General features: G+C 50.4%; 1 protein-coding gene across 1 annotated transcript in view; it reads right to left on the bottom strand.

The window, feature by feature from the left end:
• Window positions 1-13,656, bottom strand: part of LOC139248303 (integrin alpha-X-like) — a 156,077-nt gene extending 142,421 nt beyond the window's left edge. Inside the window, exon 1 of the mRNA XM_070872084.1 lies at window positions 13,495-13,656. Coding sequence (XP_070728185.1) covers window positions 13,495-13,534 — 40 coding nt within the window. The 5' untranslated portion in view covers window positions 13,535-13,656. The remainder of the gene's footprint in view (window positions 1-13,494) is intronic.
• Window positions 13,657-16,344: the final 2,688 nt, after the last annotated feature.

Consider the following 16,344-nt stretch of genomic DNA (forward strand, 5'->3'; position numbering starts at 1 on the left):
CGCGATGCCTGCCCCGAGGAGATCAAACCTTCCCATCGGCGCATGCATGAACTATCACTACTTGCAGACTGCCTGATCTGGGGCAGCCGAGTAGTTAGGCCCTTGCGAGGCAGAGATGCGTTTGTCCGGGAGCTCCAGCGCGAGCACCCGGCGATCATCCTTATGAAGGCCATAGCCAGATCCCACACGGACTTGGAGCTCTGCGTCCGGCGGTGCACCATTTGTGCCCAACTTAGTAATGCCCCCAGGGAGGCCCCCCTAAGCCCCTGGCCCTGGCCCACCAAACCGTGGTCACGGGTGCATGTAGACTATGCGGGTCCATTCATGGGCAAAATGTTCCTTGTAGTCGTCGATGCATTTTCAAAGTGGATCGAGTGCACCATTTTAAACTCGAGCACCATCTCCACCACTGTGGAGAGCCTCGCAACCATGTTTGCAACGCACGGCATTTCTGACATATTGGTCAGTGATAATGGTCCGTGCTTCACCAACATAGAATTTCAAGATTTTATAGTTGACCACGGCATAAATCACGTTAAGACGGCACCTTTCAAACCGGCCTCCAATGGCCAGGCGGAGCGAGCAGTGCAGATCATTAAACAAGACATGCTCAGAATCCAAGGTCCCACGCTGCAGAGCTGCCTGTCGCGACTGCTGCTGGCATACAGATCCCGTCCGCATTCGTTGACTGGGGTTCCCCCTGCGCAACTATTGATGAAACGAACCTTAAAGACCAGGCTCTCGTTAATCCTCCCAGACATGCATGAAATTGTTGAGGCAAAGCACTGGAAGCTAACTGAGTTTCTAACGCAAACTTGGCCCCGAAAAGGTATTGGTGCATCTTTTTGACACCATACACGCAGGCGAGCGCCTCCTTCTCAACCATACCGTACCCGCCCTCCGCCCGTGGAAGTGACCTGGAGGCATAAGCAATGGGTTGTAATTTACCCGCATCATTGACGTGCTGTAATACGCACCCGACCCCGTACGCTGACGCATCACACGTAAGGACTAACTTTTTACCTGGGTCAAAAAAGGCTAAAACACTGTTGGAACATAGAAGGTTGCGTGTCTTATTGAAAGCGCGTTCTTGGGCGTCCCCCCAAAACCAATCGCACCCCTTTCTGAGTAGCACGTGGAGAGGCTCCAGCAGCGTGCTCAGGTTCTGCATAAAGTTCCCAAAGTAATTGAGCAGCCAGAGAAAGGCGCGCAGTTCCGAGACATTCCGGGGCCTGGGTGCCAGGCGAATCGCTTCGGTTTTGGATTCTGTTGGGTGGATTCCATCAACGGCAATCCTTCTGCCCAAAAATTCAACCTCAGGCGCGAGAAACAAACACTTGGATTTCTTAACTCTTAGCCTACCCGATCCAATCCAATTAGTACTTCCTCCAAATTGCGGAGATGGGAGTCGGTGACCCTGCCCGTGATGAGTATGTCATCTTGAAACACAACCGTCCCCGGGATGGACTTGAGCAGACTCCCCATGTTGCGCTGGAATATGGCAGCTGCCGACCTGATGCCGAATGGGCATCGATTGTACATAAAAAGGCCTCGATGTGTGTTGATGGTGGTGAGTAGCTTAGACTCTTCGGTCAGTTCTTCCGTCATATACGCAGATGTGAGATCTAGTTTCGAGAAAAGTTTTCCTCCAGCCAACGTGGCAAATACGTCCTCCGCTCTGGGCAGCGGGTATTGGTCCTGTAGGAAGACTCTGTTTATGGTAGACTTGTAATCCCCACAGATTCGTACGGATCCATCAGGCTTCATGACGGGGACGATGGGACTTGCCCAGTCGCTAAATTCCACAGGTGAGATAATGCCTTCCCGCAGAAGCCGGTCCAGTTCGTGTTCAATCTTTTCCCTCATCACATTAGGCACAGCTCGAGCCTTGTGATGGACCGGTCTGGCATTCTGTGTGATGTAGATTTTAACTTTAGCCCCTTTGAAGGTGCCCACACCTGGCTGAAAGAGATGTTCAAAACGACTTAGAACTGTTGAGCAGGAGGTCCGTTCCTCTGACGACATGGCGTGAACATCATCCCATTTCCAATTTAGTTTTGCCAGCCAGCTTCTCCCCAACAGTGCTGGGAGATCTCCGGAGACAATCCACAGGGGAAGTCGGTTCACCGTCCCTTTGTGTGTGACTGAGAACATGGCGCTGCCAAGGACTGGGATGATTTCTTTGGTATAGGTCCTTAGTTTGGTGTCGATCCTTGTGAGTTTTGGTCTGTTGCTTTTGTGCGGCCACAGCTATTCAAATTGTTGAACGCTCATGAGAGATTGACTAGCTCCTGTGTCCAGTTCCATGTTGACGGATATCCCGTTGAGTAGGACCCTCATCATTATTAGAGGCGTCTTGTTGTAAGAACAGTGGACATCGATCGTCTTGACCCGCTGTACCTCGACGTCCCGGGCACTGTCCCCACCGTCTTCTGGTCCGCTTTCCGACCCTTCCGATTCGTATACCAGCCGAGCTGCTGTTTTTCTGCACATGCGAGCCAGATGCCCTGGATAGTTGCAGTTTCTGCAAACAGCATGCTGAAATCGACACCCCCTTGTTGAATGCCTTCCCCCACGTTTCCATTGTTTCCGAAGGATGAGCTGCGTCTGGCTGATCTCTCTTGAGCTTCTCTCAGTCTGTAGTTGATTGCTTGTATTGTGGGTTGATGAGGTGTGAACGGCCGTTCATGTGGCCCTTGATGGCTTCTGGTGCCACTGCCTGCTGTTGAAGGCCTGCTCTCCTGCCTTTGTCTGTGTGTGGGGGTATGGCTTGTTTCACGCTGTGAACCCCTTGTTCCGATGTTTCGTTAGTTGTCATACCCGCAGTATAGATCAACCTCGTTTCTTCTTCTCCTGCCAAGAATGTCTGTGTGACCAGTGCTGCTGCCTCTAGGGTCAAGTTCTTGGTCTCTATAAGCTTTCGGAATATGCCTGCGTGGCCTATTCCTTCAATAAAAAAGTCTCTCAGTATTTCTCTCCTTAGTTCATCGGCGAACTCACATAAACTAGCCAGCCTCCGAAGTTCCGCCACAAAGTCGGGTATGCTCTGGCCCACACAGCGTCTGTAGTTGTAGAACCTATGTCTGGCCATGTGTAGGCTGCTCGCTGGCTTCGGGCAGTCTCTCACCAGTGTGCTCAAATGACTTGCTTGCTGGTTTGTCGGGTGCCAGCAGGTCCTCCATTAAGGCGTATGTTTTCGAGCCACAGCTGGTCAAGAGATGGGCTCTTCTCTTGTCTGCCTTATCGTTGCCCAGCCAGTCTTTGGTTACAAAGCTTTGCTGGAGCCTTTCTATAAAGTCCTCCAATTGTCTCCAGCATTGTATTTTTCATCTGAGCCATTGGTAACCATTCTGTGGATTCTGTGATCCCGTAACTCGTCGCCACTGTAAAATCCTGACCCTGCAGTACAGACTTACATGAGGCACATGCTGAAGTCAAGGTCACTCTGGACCTGCACCTTTATTTCACAGCTCTCGAGTGCCTCACTTGCCTGAGACCTGCCTTTATATACCTGTGTGGGACAGGTATGCAGTGTCTCCTGCAAGTGCACCCCTGGTGGTAAAGTATGCTTACAGGTCCTATCTAGTTACAGTCATGTATAGCATGGTAAGATACAGTTATATACAGTAGTGTGAGATACATGACAGTTCCCCTCCGAGTCACACACCATCCTGACTTGGAAATATATCGGCCGTTCCTTCATCGTCGCTGGGTCAAAATCCTGGAACTCCCTCCCTGACAGCACTGTGGGAGCACCTTCACCACACGGACTGCAGCGGTTCAAGAAGGCGGCTCACCACCACCTTCTCAAGGGGCAATTAAGGATGAGCAATAAATGCCGGCCTTGCCAGCGACACCCACATCCCAGAAACGAATATTAAAAAAGCATACACACACTCGTTCACACACACTCACACACAATCATTCACACACACTCACACACACTCACTCACATTCACTCATTCTCACACACGCACACGCTCACTCACACACGCTCTCTCACACATAAACACATACACACTCTCACACACACATCCATCTCTCACACACTCACTCTCTCACACACTCTCTCACTCACACTCACACACACACTCACACACACATACACACTCTCACACACTCAATCTCATACACATGCTCTCACACACGCTCTGTCACTCACTCACATACGCTCATTCTTACACTCTCACACACTCACACTCTCACTCACTCACACGCTCACTCTCACACACTCACACACGCTCACTCTCACACCTAAACGCTCTCTCTCACTCACACACATACACTCTCACTCACACTCTCACTCACACACACACTCACTCTCACATTCACTCGCATACACTCACACACTCACTCGCATACAATCACTCACTCTCACACACACTCACTCACTCTCACACACTCACTCACTTGCATACACTCACTCACTCGCATACACTCACACATTTACTCGCATACACTCACACTCTCTCACATACTTACTCGCATGCACTCACTCACTCTCACACACTCACTCTTACGCACTCACTCACTCTCACACACTCACTCTCACACTCACTCGCATACACTCACTCACTCTCACACAATCACACACTCACTCTCACACACTCACTCACAGATTCAGAAAGACACACACACAGACCTTCGAGCAGTTTGCACTGAAGCAGGGAGCTGGCCTCCTGCACCTGTCAAACATTATGATTGTAGATACGGTAGCACAGTGGATATGTTACTGGACCAGTAACCCCGAGGCCTGGACTAATGATCCGGAGACGTGAGTTCAAATCCCCTCAGGACAGCTGGGGAATTAAAATTCCATGAATTAAATAATTTGGAATAAAAAGCTCGTGTTAGTTATGGTGACCATGAAACTACTGAATTGTGGTAAAAACCCATCTGGTTCACTGTGTCCTTTAGGGAAGGAAATCTGCTGTCCTTACCCAGTCTGGCCTATATGTGACTCCAGACCCACAGCAATATGCTTGACTCTTAACTGCCCTCTGAAACAGTAGTTTTAGTCTCCTTATTTAAGGAAGGAAATACTTGCATTGGAGACAGTTCAGAGAATGTTCACGAGGTTGATTCCGGAGATGAGTGGTTTTCTTATGAGGAAAGGTTGAGCAGGTTGGGCCTGTACTCACTGGAGTTAGAAGATTCAGAGGTGATCTTATTGAAATGTGTAAGATTCTCAGGGGGCTCGACAGGGTAGGTGCAGAGAGGGTGTTTCCCCTCGTGGGGGAATCTAGCACTAGGGGACATAGTTTCAGAATAAGGGGCCGCCCATTTAAACCTGAGATGAGGAGGAATTTCTTCTCTCAGAGGGTTATGAATCTGTGGCATTCTCTGCCCCAGAGAGCTGTGGAGGCTGGGTCACTGAATATATTTAAGGTGGAGATAGACAGATTTTTGAGCGATAAGGGAGTAAAGGGTTATGGGGTGCGGGCGGGGAAGTGGAGCTGAGTCCATGATCAGATCAGCCGTGATCTTATTGAATGGCAGAGCAGGCTCGAGGGGCCAAATGGCCGACTCCTGCTCCTATTTCTTATAAAAAGGCGGCTTTACACCAACTTCCCAAGGGGCAATTATGGGATGGGCAATAAATGCCAGCCTTGCTAGTGATGCCCACATCACGTGAACAAACCATAATTAAAAAATCATCCTCCAATGTTTAACCCGGGGCAGGAGCTGAGAGCAAAGCCCAGCCTTGAGACAGAACGTAAAAACCCAGCACATACCCCGGGTACAGAATGAGGACAGTCCCTGATAGAATGGGAGAGGGGATGGAACCTGCTGGCTGACCCACAGCCAGCTGGGAAAGTGGCACTCGTGTACAGGCTGTGAGTGAGTGAGTGAGTGAGGTGTATGTGAGCAAGCGAGTGAGCGTGCGTGTGTGTGTGTGTGAGTGCGTGTGTGAGCATGTGTGTACAGGCAGTGTGTTTGTGTGAATGTGTGTGTGAATGTGTGAGTGTGTGTGTGTGAGTGTGTATGTGTGAGAATGCGTGTGTGTGAGAGTGTGTGAGTATGGGTGTGTACGTGTGTGTGTGTGTGAGAGTGAGTGAGTGTGTAAATATGTGTGTGTGTTAATGTGTGAGTGTGTGTGTGTGTTAATGTGTGTGTGTGTGTATGTGAGAGTGTGTGTGTGTGTGTGTGTGTGTCTGAGCGTGTATGTGTGTGCATGCGTGAGAGTGTGTGCGTGCGTGAGAGCGTTTGTGTGCGTGAGAGAGTGTGTGTGTGTGAGTGTGAGTGAGTGAGTGTGTGTGTGAGTGTGCGCGTATGTGAGTGTGTGTGTACAGACTGTGTGAGTGTGTGTGTGTGTGTGTATGCATGAGTGTGTGCGTGAGTGTGTGCGCACGTGTGAGTGTGTGTGTACAGGCGGGGTGTGTGTGAGTGCGTGTGTTTGTGTGAGTGTGTAAGTGTATGTGTGTGTGATTGTGCGTAAGTGTATGCGCATGTGTGAGTGTGTGTGTGCAGACTGTGTGTGTGAGTGTGTGTACAGGCGGTGTGTGTGTTTGTGTGAATGTGTAAGTGTATGTGTGTGTGAGTGCGTTTGAGAGTGTGAGTGTGTGAGTGAGTGTGTAAGTGTGTGTACAGGCTGTGTGTGTGCGAGAGTGTGAGTCTGAATGTGTGTGTTTGTGTGAGTGGGTGTGTACAGGCTGTGTGTGTGTGTGTGTGTGTGTGTGAGTGTGTGCGTGCATGAGAGTGTGTGTGTGTACGTGAGAGAGTGTGTGTGTACAGGTTGTGTGTGTGTGTGTGTGAATGTGTATGTGCGCGCGTGTGTGTGAGTGTGTACAGGCTGTGTGTGTGTGTGTGTGAGTGCGTGTGTGTGAGTGTGTACAGGCTGTGTGTGTGTGTGTGTGAGTGCATGTGTGCACGTGTGTGTGTGTGTGTGTGTGTACGTGTGTGTGTGCATGTGTGTGTGCTTGTGTGTGTGCATGCGTGTGTGCAGGCTGTGTGTGCGTGTGTTTGTGTGAGTGTGTAAGTGTATATGTGTGAGTGCTTGTGAGTGTGTGTGTACAGGCTGTATGTGTGTGAGAGTGTGAGTGTGCGTGATTGTGTGCGCGTGTGTGTTCAGAATGTGTGTGTAAGTGTGTGTGTGAGTGTGTGTACAGGCGGGGTGTGTGTGTTTGTGTGTGTGTGTATGTGAGTGTGTGTACAGGCGGTGTGTGTGTGAGTGTGTGTTTGTGTGAATGTGTAAGTGTGTGTGAGAGTGTGAGTGAGTGTGTAAGTGTGTGTGTACAGGCTGTGTGTGTGTGCGTTTGTGTGAGTGGGTGTGTACAGGCTGTGTGTGTGTGTGTGTGTGTGAGTGTGTGCATGTGTGTGAGTGTGTGCGTTTGTGTGTACAGGCTGTGTGTGTGTGAGTGTGTGTGTCCAGGCTGTGTGTGTGTGAGAGTGTGTGTGTGTGTGTGTGTGCGTGCGTGAGAGTGTGTGTGCATGCGTGAGAGTGTGTGTGTGAGATGTGTGTGTGAGAGTGTGTGGAGGAGTGTGTGTGTGTACAGGCTGTGTGTGTGTGTGAATGTGTGTGTGTATGTGTGAGAGTGTGAGTGAGTGTGTAAGTGTGTGTGTACAGGCTGTGTGTGTGTGTGTGTGTGTGTGTGTGTTTGTGTGAGTGGGTGTGAGTGTGTGCGTTTGTGTGTACAGGCTGTGTGTGTGTGAGTGTGTTGTACAGGCTGTGTGTGTGTGAGAGTGTGTGTGTGCGTGTGTGCGTGCGTGAGAGTGTGTGTGCATGCGTGAGAGTGTGTGTGTGAGATGTGTGTGTGAGAGTGTGTGGGGGAGTGTGTGTGTGTACAGGCTGTGTGTATGTGTGAATGTGTGTGTGTGTGTGTGAGAGTGTGAGTGAGTGTGTAAGTGTGTGTGTACAGGCTGTGTGTGTGTGTGTGTGTGTTTGTGTGAGTGGGTGTGTACAGGCTGTGTGTGTGTGTGTGTGTGTGAGTATGTGCGTATGTGTGAGTGTGTGCGTTTGTGTGTACAGGCTGTGTGTGTGTGAGTGTGTGTGTACAGGCTGTGTGTGTGTGTGAGAGTGTGTGTGCATGCGTGAGAGTGTGTGTGTGAGATGTGTGTGTGAGAGTGTGTGGAGGAGTGTGTGTGTACAGGCTGTGTGTGTGTGTGCGCGTGTGTGAGTGAGTGTGCGTGTGTGTTTGCAGGCTGTGTATGTGTGTGTGTATGTGCGTGTGTGTGTGTGAGTATGTGTGTGTGTGTACAGGCTGTGTGAGTATGTGTGTGTGTGTACAGGCTGTGTGAGTGTGAGTGTGTGTGTGAGTGTGAGTGTGTGTGTGCGTGTGTGTGTGCGTGTGTGTGTGCATGCGTGTGTGCAGGATGTGTGTGCGTGTGTGTTTGTGTGTGTGCTAGCCCCATGGTTAAATAGTCGAGGGGTGGGGTTCCTGGGACAGTTACCACCAAAGAGACATCGGCTGAGAAATTTGATTGGCATAAATACACGCTAGTAATATGGAGGTCGAAATTGTGCGATCCAACATACAGGAAGGGAAAAGGAACAGGAGGAGGCCGTTCAGCCCCTCAAGCCTGTTGAGCAGGAGGAGAGAGGATTGAGGGAGTGCTGCACTGTCGAAGGGTCAGTACTGAGGGAGTGCTGCACTGTCGGAGGGGCAGTACTGAGGGAGGGCTGCAGTATTGGAGGGGCAATACTGAGGGAGTGCTGCACTGTTAGAGGATTAGTACTGAGGGAGTGCCACACTGTTGGAGGGGCAGTACTGAGGGAGCGCCGCACTGTCGGTGGGGCAGTATTGAGGGAGTGCTGCACTGTTGGAGGGGCAGTACTGAGAGAGCTTTGCACTGTCGGAGGGACAGTACTGAGGGAGTGCTGCACTGTCGGAGGGACAGTACTGAGGGAGCGCTGCACTGTCGGAGGGGCAGTACTGAGGGAGTGCCGCACTGTCGGAGGGGCAGTACTGAGGGAGTGCCGCACTGTCAGAGGGTCAGTACTGAGGGAGTGCTGCACTGTCGGAGGGACAGTACTGAGGGAGTGCTGCACTGTCGGAGGGGCAGTACTGAGGGAGTGCTGCACTGTCGGAGGGACAGTACTGAGGGAGTGCTGCACTGTTGGAGGTAATATGTCCTTACTATATACAGTACAAATGCACACGAGGCCCATACTTGAGAGAAGGTCACTCTGCGACCAGTAACCTTTATTAGCCAGCACTAAAGTGAAGAAGATGGGTGGAGCTTCCCCTTTTATACCTGAGAGTCCAGGTTAGGAATGTCTCTCACAAGTTTACCACCTAGTGGTCAGTGTTCTCACGGTGTACAACTTAGGTCAGTTTATACATGGGTTACAATGACTGTTGAACACATGACATCACCTTCCCCCGCAAAGTCTTATTGGGATCACAGGTTGAGTCTCTCTGGTGGTTTATGCTCCCTTGTAGAGTGCCTGAGTTGGGGCTCCGGTTGTGGGGCGCTGGCCTGAGTGTCTGCTGTTTGCGGTGCCTCAGGCCTGTCCGGACTGCCCACAGTGACTGGGCTCTCCTCCACTTGGTTCCGGTGTTCTGTCACCGATGGTGGAGTGAACTCTACGTCGTGTTCTTCCTCTGCTTCTTCTATGGGGTTGCTGAACCTCCTTTTTGTTTGATCCACGTGTTTGCAGCAGATTTGTCCATTGGTAAGTTTAACTACCAGAATCCTATTCCCCTCTTTGGCAATCACAGTGCCTGTGAGCCATTTGGGCCCTGCAGCGTAGTTGAGGACAAAAACAGGGTCATTGATATCAATACATCGCGCCCTCGCATTCCCGTCATGGTAGTCACATTGTGACTGGCGCCTGCTCTCAACAACTTCTTTCATGGTGGTATGAATAAGGGATAACCTGGTTTTGAGCATCCTTTTCGTTAGCAGCTCTGCAGGTGGAACCCCTGTGAGCGATTGTGGTCAGGGCACGTATAGTGGCTCGAACAGTGAGCTCAATTTGGGAAGAAAGTTACCAAAATAGTTCAGGAGCCCCAGGAACGAACGCAGCTCCGTCGTGTTATGGGGTCTGGGTGCTCTCTGGATTGCTTCCGTCTTGGACGTAGTAGGTCTGATCCCGTCTGCTGCCACCCTCATCCCCAGGAATTCTATCTCTGGAGCTAGGAAGACGCATTTCGTCTTTTTCAGTCGCAGACCTACCCGGTCCAGTCTGCGTAGCACCTCCTCCAGGTTGTGGAGGTGTTCTTCAGTATCGCAACCCGTGATGAGGATGTCGTCTTGAAAAAAACACCGTCCTTGCAATCAACTTGAGGAGACCTTCCATGTTTCGTTGGAAGATCGCAGCGGCCGAGCGAATCCCGAACATCTGTTGTACTCAAACAACCCCTTGTGTGTCGTGATGGTGGTCAGCTTCTTCGACTCACTCGCCAGCTCCTGGGTCATGTAAGCTGAGGTCAGGTCCAATTTTGAAAAAAGTTTGCCACCAGATAGCGTTGCAAAGAGGTCCTCCGCTCTCGGTAGCAGGTACTGGTCTTGGAGTGACACCCGATTGATGGTGGCCTTGTAATCACCACATATCCTGACGGACCCATCCGCCTTGAGCACCGGGCTCGCCCAGTCACTGAATTCGACTGGCGAGATGATGCCTTCCCTCAGCAGGCGGTCCAATTCGCCTTCTATCTTTTCCCGCATCACGTACGGCACCGCTCTGGCCTTGTGGTGTACTGGCCTGGCGTCCGGGTTTATGTAAATCACTACCTTGGTCCTCATGAAAGTGCCAATACCGGGTTGAAATAGTGAATCAAATTTGTCCAGGACCTGTGAGCATGGTATTCGCTCCACAGAAGAAATTGCATTGACATCATCCCATTTCCAGTTCATGACAGCAAGCCAACTCCTCCCCAGCAGTGCGGGATCGTCCCCCGGGACAATCCAGAGTGGCAACCTGATCTCCGAATGTTAGTGGGTCATGACTACCGTGGCGCTGCCGAGCACCGGAATGATCTCCTTTGTATATGTCCGTAGCTGTGCGTCAATTGGCAATAATTTTGGCCTCCTGGCCATGGACGCCCACAACTTGTCGAACTGTTTGATACCCATCAGGGACTGGCTGGCGTCCGTGTCTAGCTCCATTGATACTGGGATGCCATTGAGGAGCACTTTCATCATTATCGGTGGCGTCCTGGTGTATGAACTGTATATGTGCTCCACATGAACTCGTTGAACTTCAGCTTCCAGCGATTTCCCTCAGTGACCATTTGGTCTCGTAGGGTCCACATCAGGCCCGTCCTCCTCGGACATCAACCTGGCTACAGGCTTCCTGCACATACGCGCCAAGTGACCGCAAGCTCTGGCTGTGTGTTTGCCTCCTCACCTCCAACGTGAGCCGTTGTTGGAAACAAAAGGTCCATTATCAGTCGATCGTCTCTGACCGTCTCTGTAACTGTCCTTAAGCGCACCATTGACAGGTGTTGATGGCCCCATAACTGGCCGCATTGTCTCTTGCGATGGCATGAATTGCCGTTCAGCTAGCCATTGTCTCTGTTGAATTCCCACTTTGGGTTCGACTACATGCTCGGGCATGTCCGATTGCCCTTGTCTGCCTGGAGAACTGTGTGCCACGTTAACAATTTTGACTCCCTGTCCATTTGCTGCATTTAAACCAAGATTTTTGTCAAACATCATTCTGGTCTCTTCCTCCCCTGAGATAAATGTCTAGGCCATCAAAGCCGCCGTTTCCAGGGTCAAGTCTTTGGTCTCAATCAGTTTCCTGAAAACCCCAGCGTGCCCGATGCCCTCAATAAAAAAGTCTCGCAGCATTTCCGCTCTGCATGCATCTGGGAACTTACATAGGCTCGCCAGTCGCTGGAGGTCTGCCACGAAGTCTGGAACGCTTTGCCCTGCTCGCCGCCGGTGCATGTAAAACCAGTGTCTTGCCATGTGCTGCTGCTCGCCGGTTTAAAGTGTTCCCCGATCAACTTACTGAGCTCTTCAAAAGTCTTGTCCGCCGGCTTCTCTGGCGCTAAAAGGTCCTTCATCAGGGAGTATGTCCTGGATCCACAAACCGTCAGGAGATGAGCCCTGCGTTTGACGGCCGAATCCTGTCCCAACCATTCCTTGGTGACGCAACTTTGCTGTAGTCTCTCAATAAAATCGTCCCAATCATCACCAACACAGTACCTCTTGTCTGTGCTGCTAGTGGCCATGCTTGCGTGGTTTAAATCCCAGTTTCTCGTCGCCAATAATATGTCCTTACTATACAGTACAAATGCACACGAGGTCCATACTTGAGAGAAGTATGGACCTCGTGACCAGTAACCTTTATTAACCAGCACTAAAGTGAAGAAGGTGGGTGGAGCTTCCCCTTTTATACCTGAGAGTCCATGTTAGGAGTGTCTCCCACAAGTTCACCACCTAGTGGTCAGTGTTCTCATGGTGTACAACTTAGATCAGTTTATACATGGGTTATAATGACAGTTGAATACATGACAGGAGTGGTAGTGCTGAGGGAGCACCGCACTGTGGGAGGGGCAGTACTGAGGGAGCTTCCGCTGCACTGTCTGAGGTGCCGTATTTCAGACAAGGCATTAAACCGAGGCCCCGTCTGCCCTCTCAGTTGTGACGTAAAAGATCCTACGACCACTATTGGAAGAAGAGCAGGAAGGGTGGGAGGGCGGGGGGGCTGGGGTTGTTCTCCCCGGTGTCCTGGGGGCAATATTTATCCATCAATCAATATCACTAGAAAAGCAGATAATCTGGGTCACTGTCACATTGCTGTGAGAGCATAAGGACACAGAAATAGGAGTAGGAGGAGGCCATTCGGCCCCTTGAGCCTGGTCCACCATTTAATAAGATCATGGCTGATCTGATCTTGGCCTCAACTCCACTTCCCTACCCGCTCCCCATAATCCTTGACTGAACCTATCATTAAAAATCTGTCTATATATATTCAATGACCCAGCCTTCACAGCTCTCTGGGGCAGAGAATTCCAAAGATTCACGACCCTCTAAGAGAAGAAATTCGTCCTCATTTTCGTCTTAAATGGGTGACCCCTTATTCTGAAACTATGCCCCCTAGTTCTAGATTCCCCCAGAGGGGAAATATCCTCTCTGCATCCATCCTGTCGAGCCCCCTCAGAATCTTACATGTTTCAATAAGATCACCTCTCATTCATCTAAACTCCAATAAGTACACCTTCCAAACCTTTCTTCATAAGGCAACCTCTTCATCTCCGGAATCAACCTTGTGAACCTTCTCTGAACTGCCTCCAATGTAAGTATATCCTTCCTTAAATACGGAGACCAAAACTGTACGCAGTACTCCAGGTGTGGCCTCACCAATACCCTGTACAGTTGTTGCAGGACTTCTCTGCTATTATACTCTATTCCCCTTGCAATAAAGACCAACATCCCATTTGCCTTCCTGATCACTTGCTGTACCTGCAGACTAACTTTTTGTGTTTCATGTACAAGGATCCCCAGGTCTCTCTGTACCTCAGCATTCTGTAAACTCTCTCCATTTAAATAATAATTTGCTTTTTTAATTTTTCCCCCAAGGAAAGACTTTGGACTTACCGGCTAGCAGACAGAGCAGGGCTGGGAGTAGTCCGTCCATCAGGCGTCCCGTCGAGTCGAGGGAGATGGGGCGGGGGGGGGACAGAGCGAGAGAGAGCGAGAGAATGACAGCCCCTGTCCACACACTCAACGCTCCAGACTCTCTCCAGAGAGAGGAGGCTGTGGGGAGAGTTGTAGCAGGATTACACCTTCGCGATCTCCGTAATGACTTTCCCAGTCAGTGAGAAGTGAGACTCTCCTCTCTCTCTGACTCCTTCCCCTTCCTGAGCCACACAATGTGTTACAATTAGCCCATGCGCTCATCAGCCCACTCATCTGTAGCACAGCCAGGAAGTGATTGGCCTCTCAACCAACTTGGCTTCTCGCCAGAGGCTTGTGAAACCGGTGGCCCGTTACAACACAGCAGGAGGCCGTTCAGCCCCCTGAGCCTCTGCTGGAAGATCTGTCCGATTTAGTCCCACATCCCAGCTTGCTCCGGGCGAGACAGAATTCAGGCATTGCTATCGGGAAAGGCTGAATAGGCTGGAGTTCTTTTCTCTAGAAAAACGGCTGAAAGGTGACTTAATAGAAGTCTTTAAAATAATGAAAGGTTTTGATAGAGTGGATACAGAGAGAATGTTTCCACTTGTGGGGAAGAGCATAACTAGAGGCCGTCAATATAAGATAGTCACCAAGAAATCTAATGGGGAATTCAGGAGAAACTTCTTTACCCAGAGAGTGGTGAGAATGCGGAACTTGCTACCACAGGGAACGGTTGAGGTGAATAGTATCGATGGATTTAAGGGTAAGCTGGATAAACACATGAGGGAGAAGGGAATAGAAGGATATGGTGAGGGGGTGAGATGAAGAGGGGTGGGAGGAGGCTTGTGTGGAGCATAGACAGCGCAGGGACCTGTTGGGCTGAATGGCCTGTTTCTGGGATGTGAATACTGTGTGACCCTTCCAGATGTATTGAATTCTAAAAGAAAAGAGACTTGCATTTCTATAGCATCTTTCACCAACTCAGGACGTCCCAAAGCAACACACAGCCAATAAAGTTGTTTTTTCAAAGTGTGGTCACTGCAGGAAACGCGCCTGTCAACTTGCACACATCAAGCTCCCACAAACGGCAATGTGATAATGACCGAAATAAGCTGATGTTGATTTGATGGATAAATAATGGCCCGAACACACCGGCTAGAATTCCATCTCTGTTCTTCTTCGAAATACTGGCCGTGGGATCTTTTACTTCCACCTGAGAGGGCAGATGGAGCTCTCGGTTGAATGTCTCATTGAGACGGCACCTCCAACAGTGCAGCACTCCCTCAGTACTGCCCCTCCAACAGTGCAGCACTCCCTCAGTACTGCCCCTCCGACAGTGCAGCACTCCCTCAGTACTGCCCCTCCAACAGTGTGGTACTCCCTCAGTACAGCCCCTCCAACAGTGCGACACTCCCTCAATACCGCCCCTCCGACAGTGCAGCACTCCCTCAGTACTGTCCCTCCAACAGTGCAGCACTCCCTCAGTGCTGCCCCTCCGATAGTGGGGCACTCCCTCAGTACTGCCCCTCGGACAGTGCAGCGCTCCCTCAGTACTGCCCCTCCGACAGAGATATCTGTACACTGACTGATGTCTCTCAGTCCCCTCTCCCTCAGGAAGATATCTGTACACTGACCGGTGTCTCTCAGTCCCCGCTCTCTCAGGGAGATATCTTTACACTGACTGGTGTCTCTTATAGGAAATAAGAGCAGGAGTAGGCCATACGGCCACTTGAGTCTGCCCCGCCATTCAATAGGATGTGCCTGATATTCTACCTCAACTCCACCCTTCCGCCCGATCCCCGGATCCCTCGAGTCTACTCGAGTCCAAAAATCTATCGATCTCAGCCTTGAATATACTCAAATGACTCATCATCCACAGCTTTCTGGGGTACAGAATTCCAAAGATTCACCACCCTCTGAGTGACGAAATTCCTCCTCATCTCAGTCCTAAATGGCCGACTCTGTGTCCCCTGGTTCTAGACTCTCCAGCTAGGTAGAAATTATATCTCAGCATCTACTCTGTCAATCCCCTTCATAATCTTACATGTTTCAATGAGATCACCTCTCATTCCTCTAAACTCCAGAGAGTACGGGTCCAATATACCCAATGTCTCCTCATAGCCTTCGTTGCACCACCTCTAAAGCAAGTATATCCTTCCTCAGTTAAGGAGACCAAAACTGTGCTCAGTACTCCAGGTGTGGTCTCACCAAGGTCCAGTACAATTGCAGCAAGATTTTCACACTCTTGTATGCTAACCCCCGCTACAATAAAGGCCAACATACCATTTACATTCCTAACTGATAATCTCTCAACAATAATCCCTCAGGGAGGATATATTGGTCTTGGAGCGGGTGTAGCACAGATTCACCAGAATGATACCGTGCCTAAAAGGGTTAAATTAGGAGGACAGGTTGCGCTGACTAGGTTTGTATTCCCACAGGTATTGAAGATTATGGGCTGATCTAATCGAGGTATTTAAAGGATTTGATAGGGTAGACAGAAACTATTTCCTCTGGTCAGGGAAGTCCAGAACAAGGGGCCATAGACTTGAACAGCAATGAGATAGTCACTACATAATCTGCTTTTTAATGATATTGGTTGAGGAATCAATTTTCGCCCCAGGACACCGGGGAGATCTCCCCTGCTCCTCTTCCAATAGAGTTGTAGGATTTTACATTCCAACTGAGAGATCAGATGTGGAGTCTCATTTAGTACTGCCCCTCCGACAGTGCGGCGTTCCATCAGTACCGCCCCTCCGACAGTGCGGCGCTCCCTCAGTACTGCCCTTCCGACAGTGCAGCACTCCCTCAGTATTGCCCCTCCGACAG

Source organism: Pristiophorus japonicus, unplaced genomic scaffold (genome assembly GCF_044704955.1).
Source record: "Pristiophorus japonicus isolate sPriJap1 unplaced genomic scaffold, sPriJap1.hap1 HAP1_SCAFFOLD_29, whole genome shotgun sequence".
Lineage (NCBI taxonomy): Eukaryota > Metazoa > Chordata > Chondrichthyes > Pristiophoridae > Pristiophorus > Pristiophorus japonicus.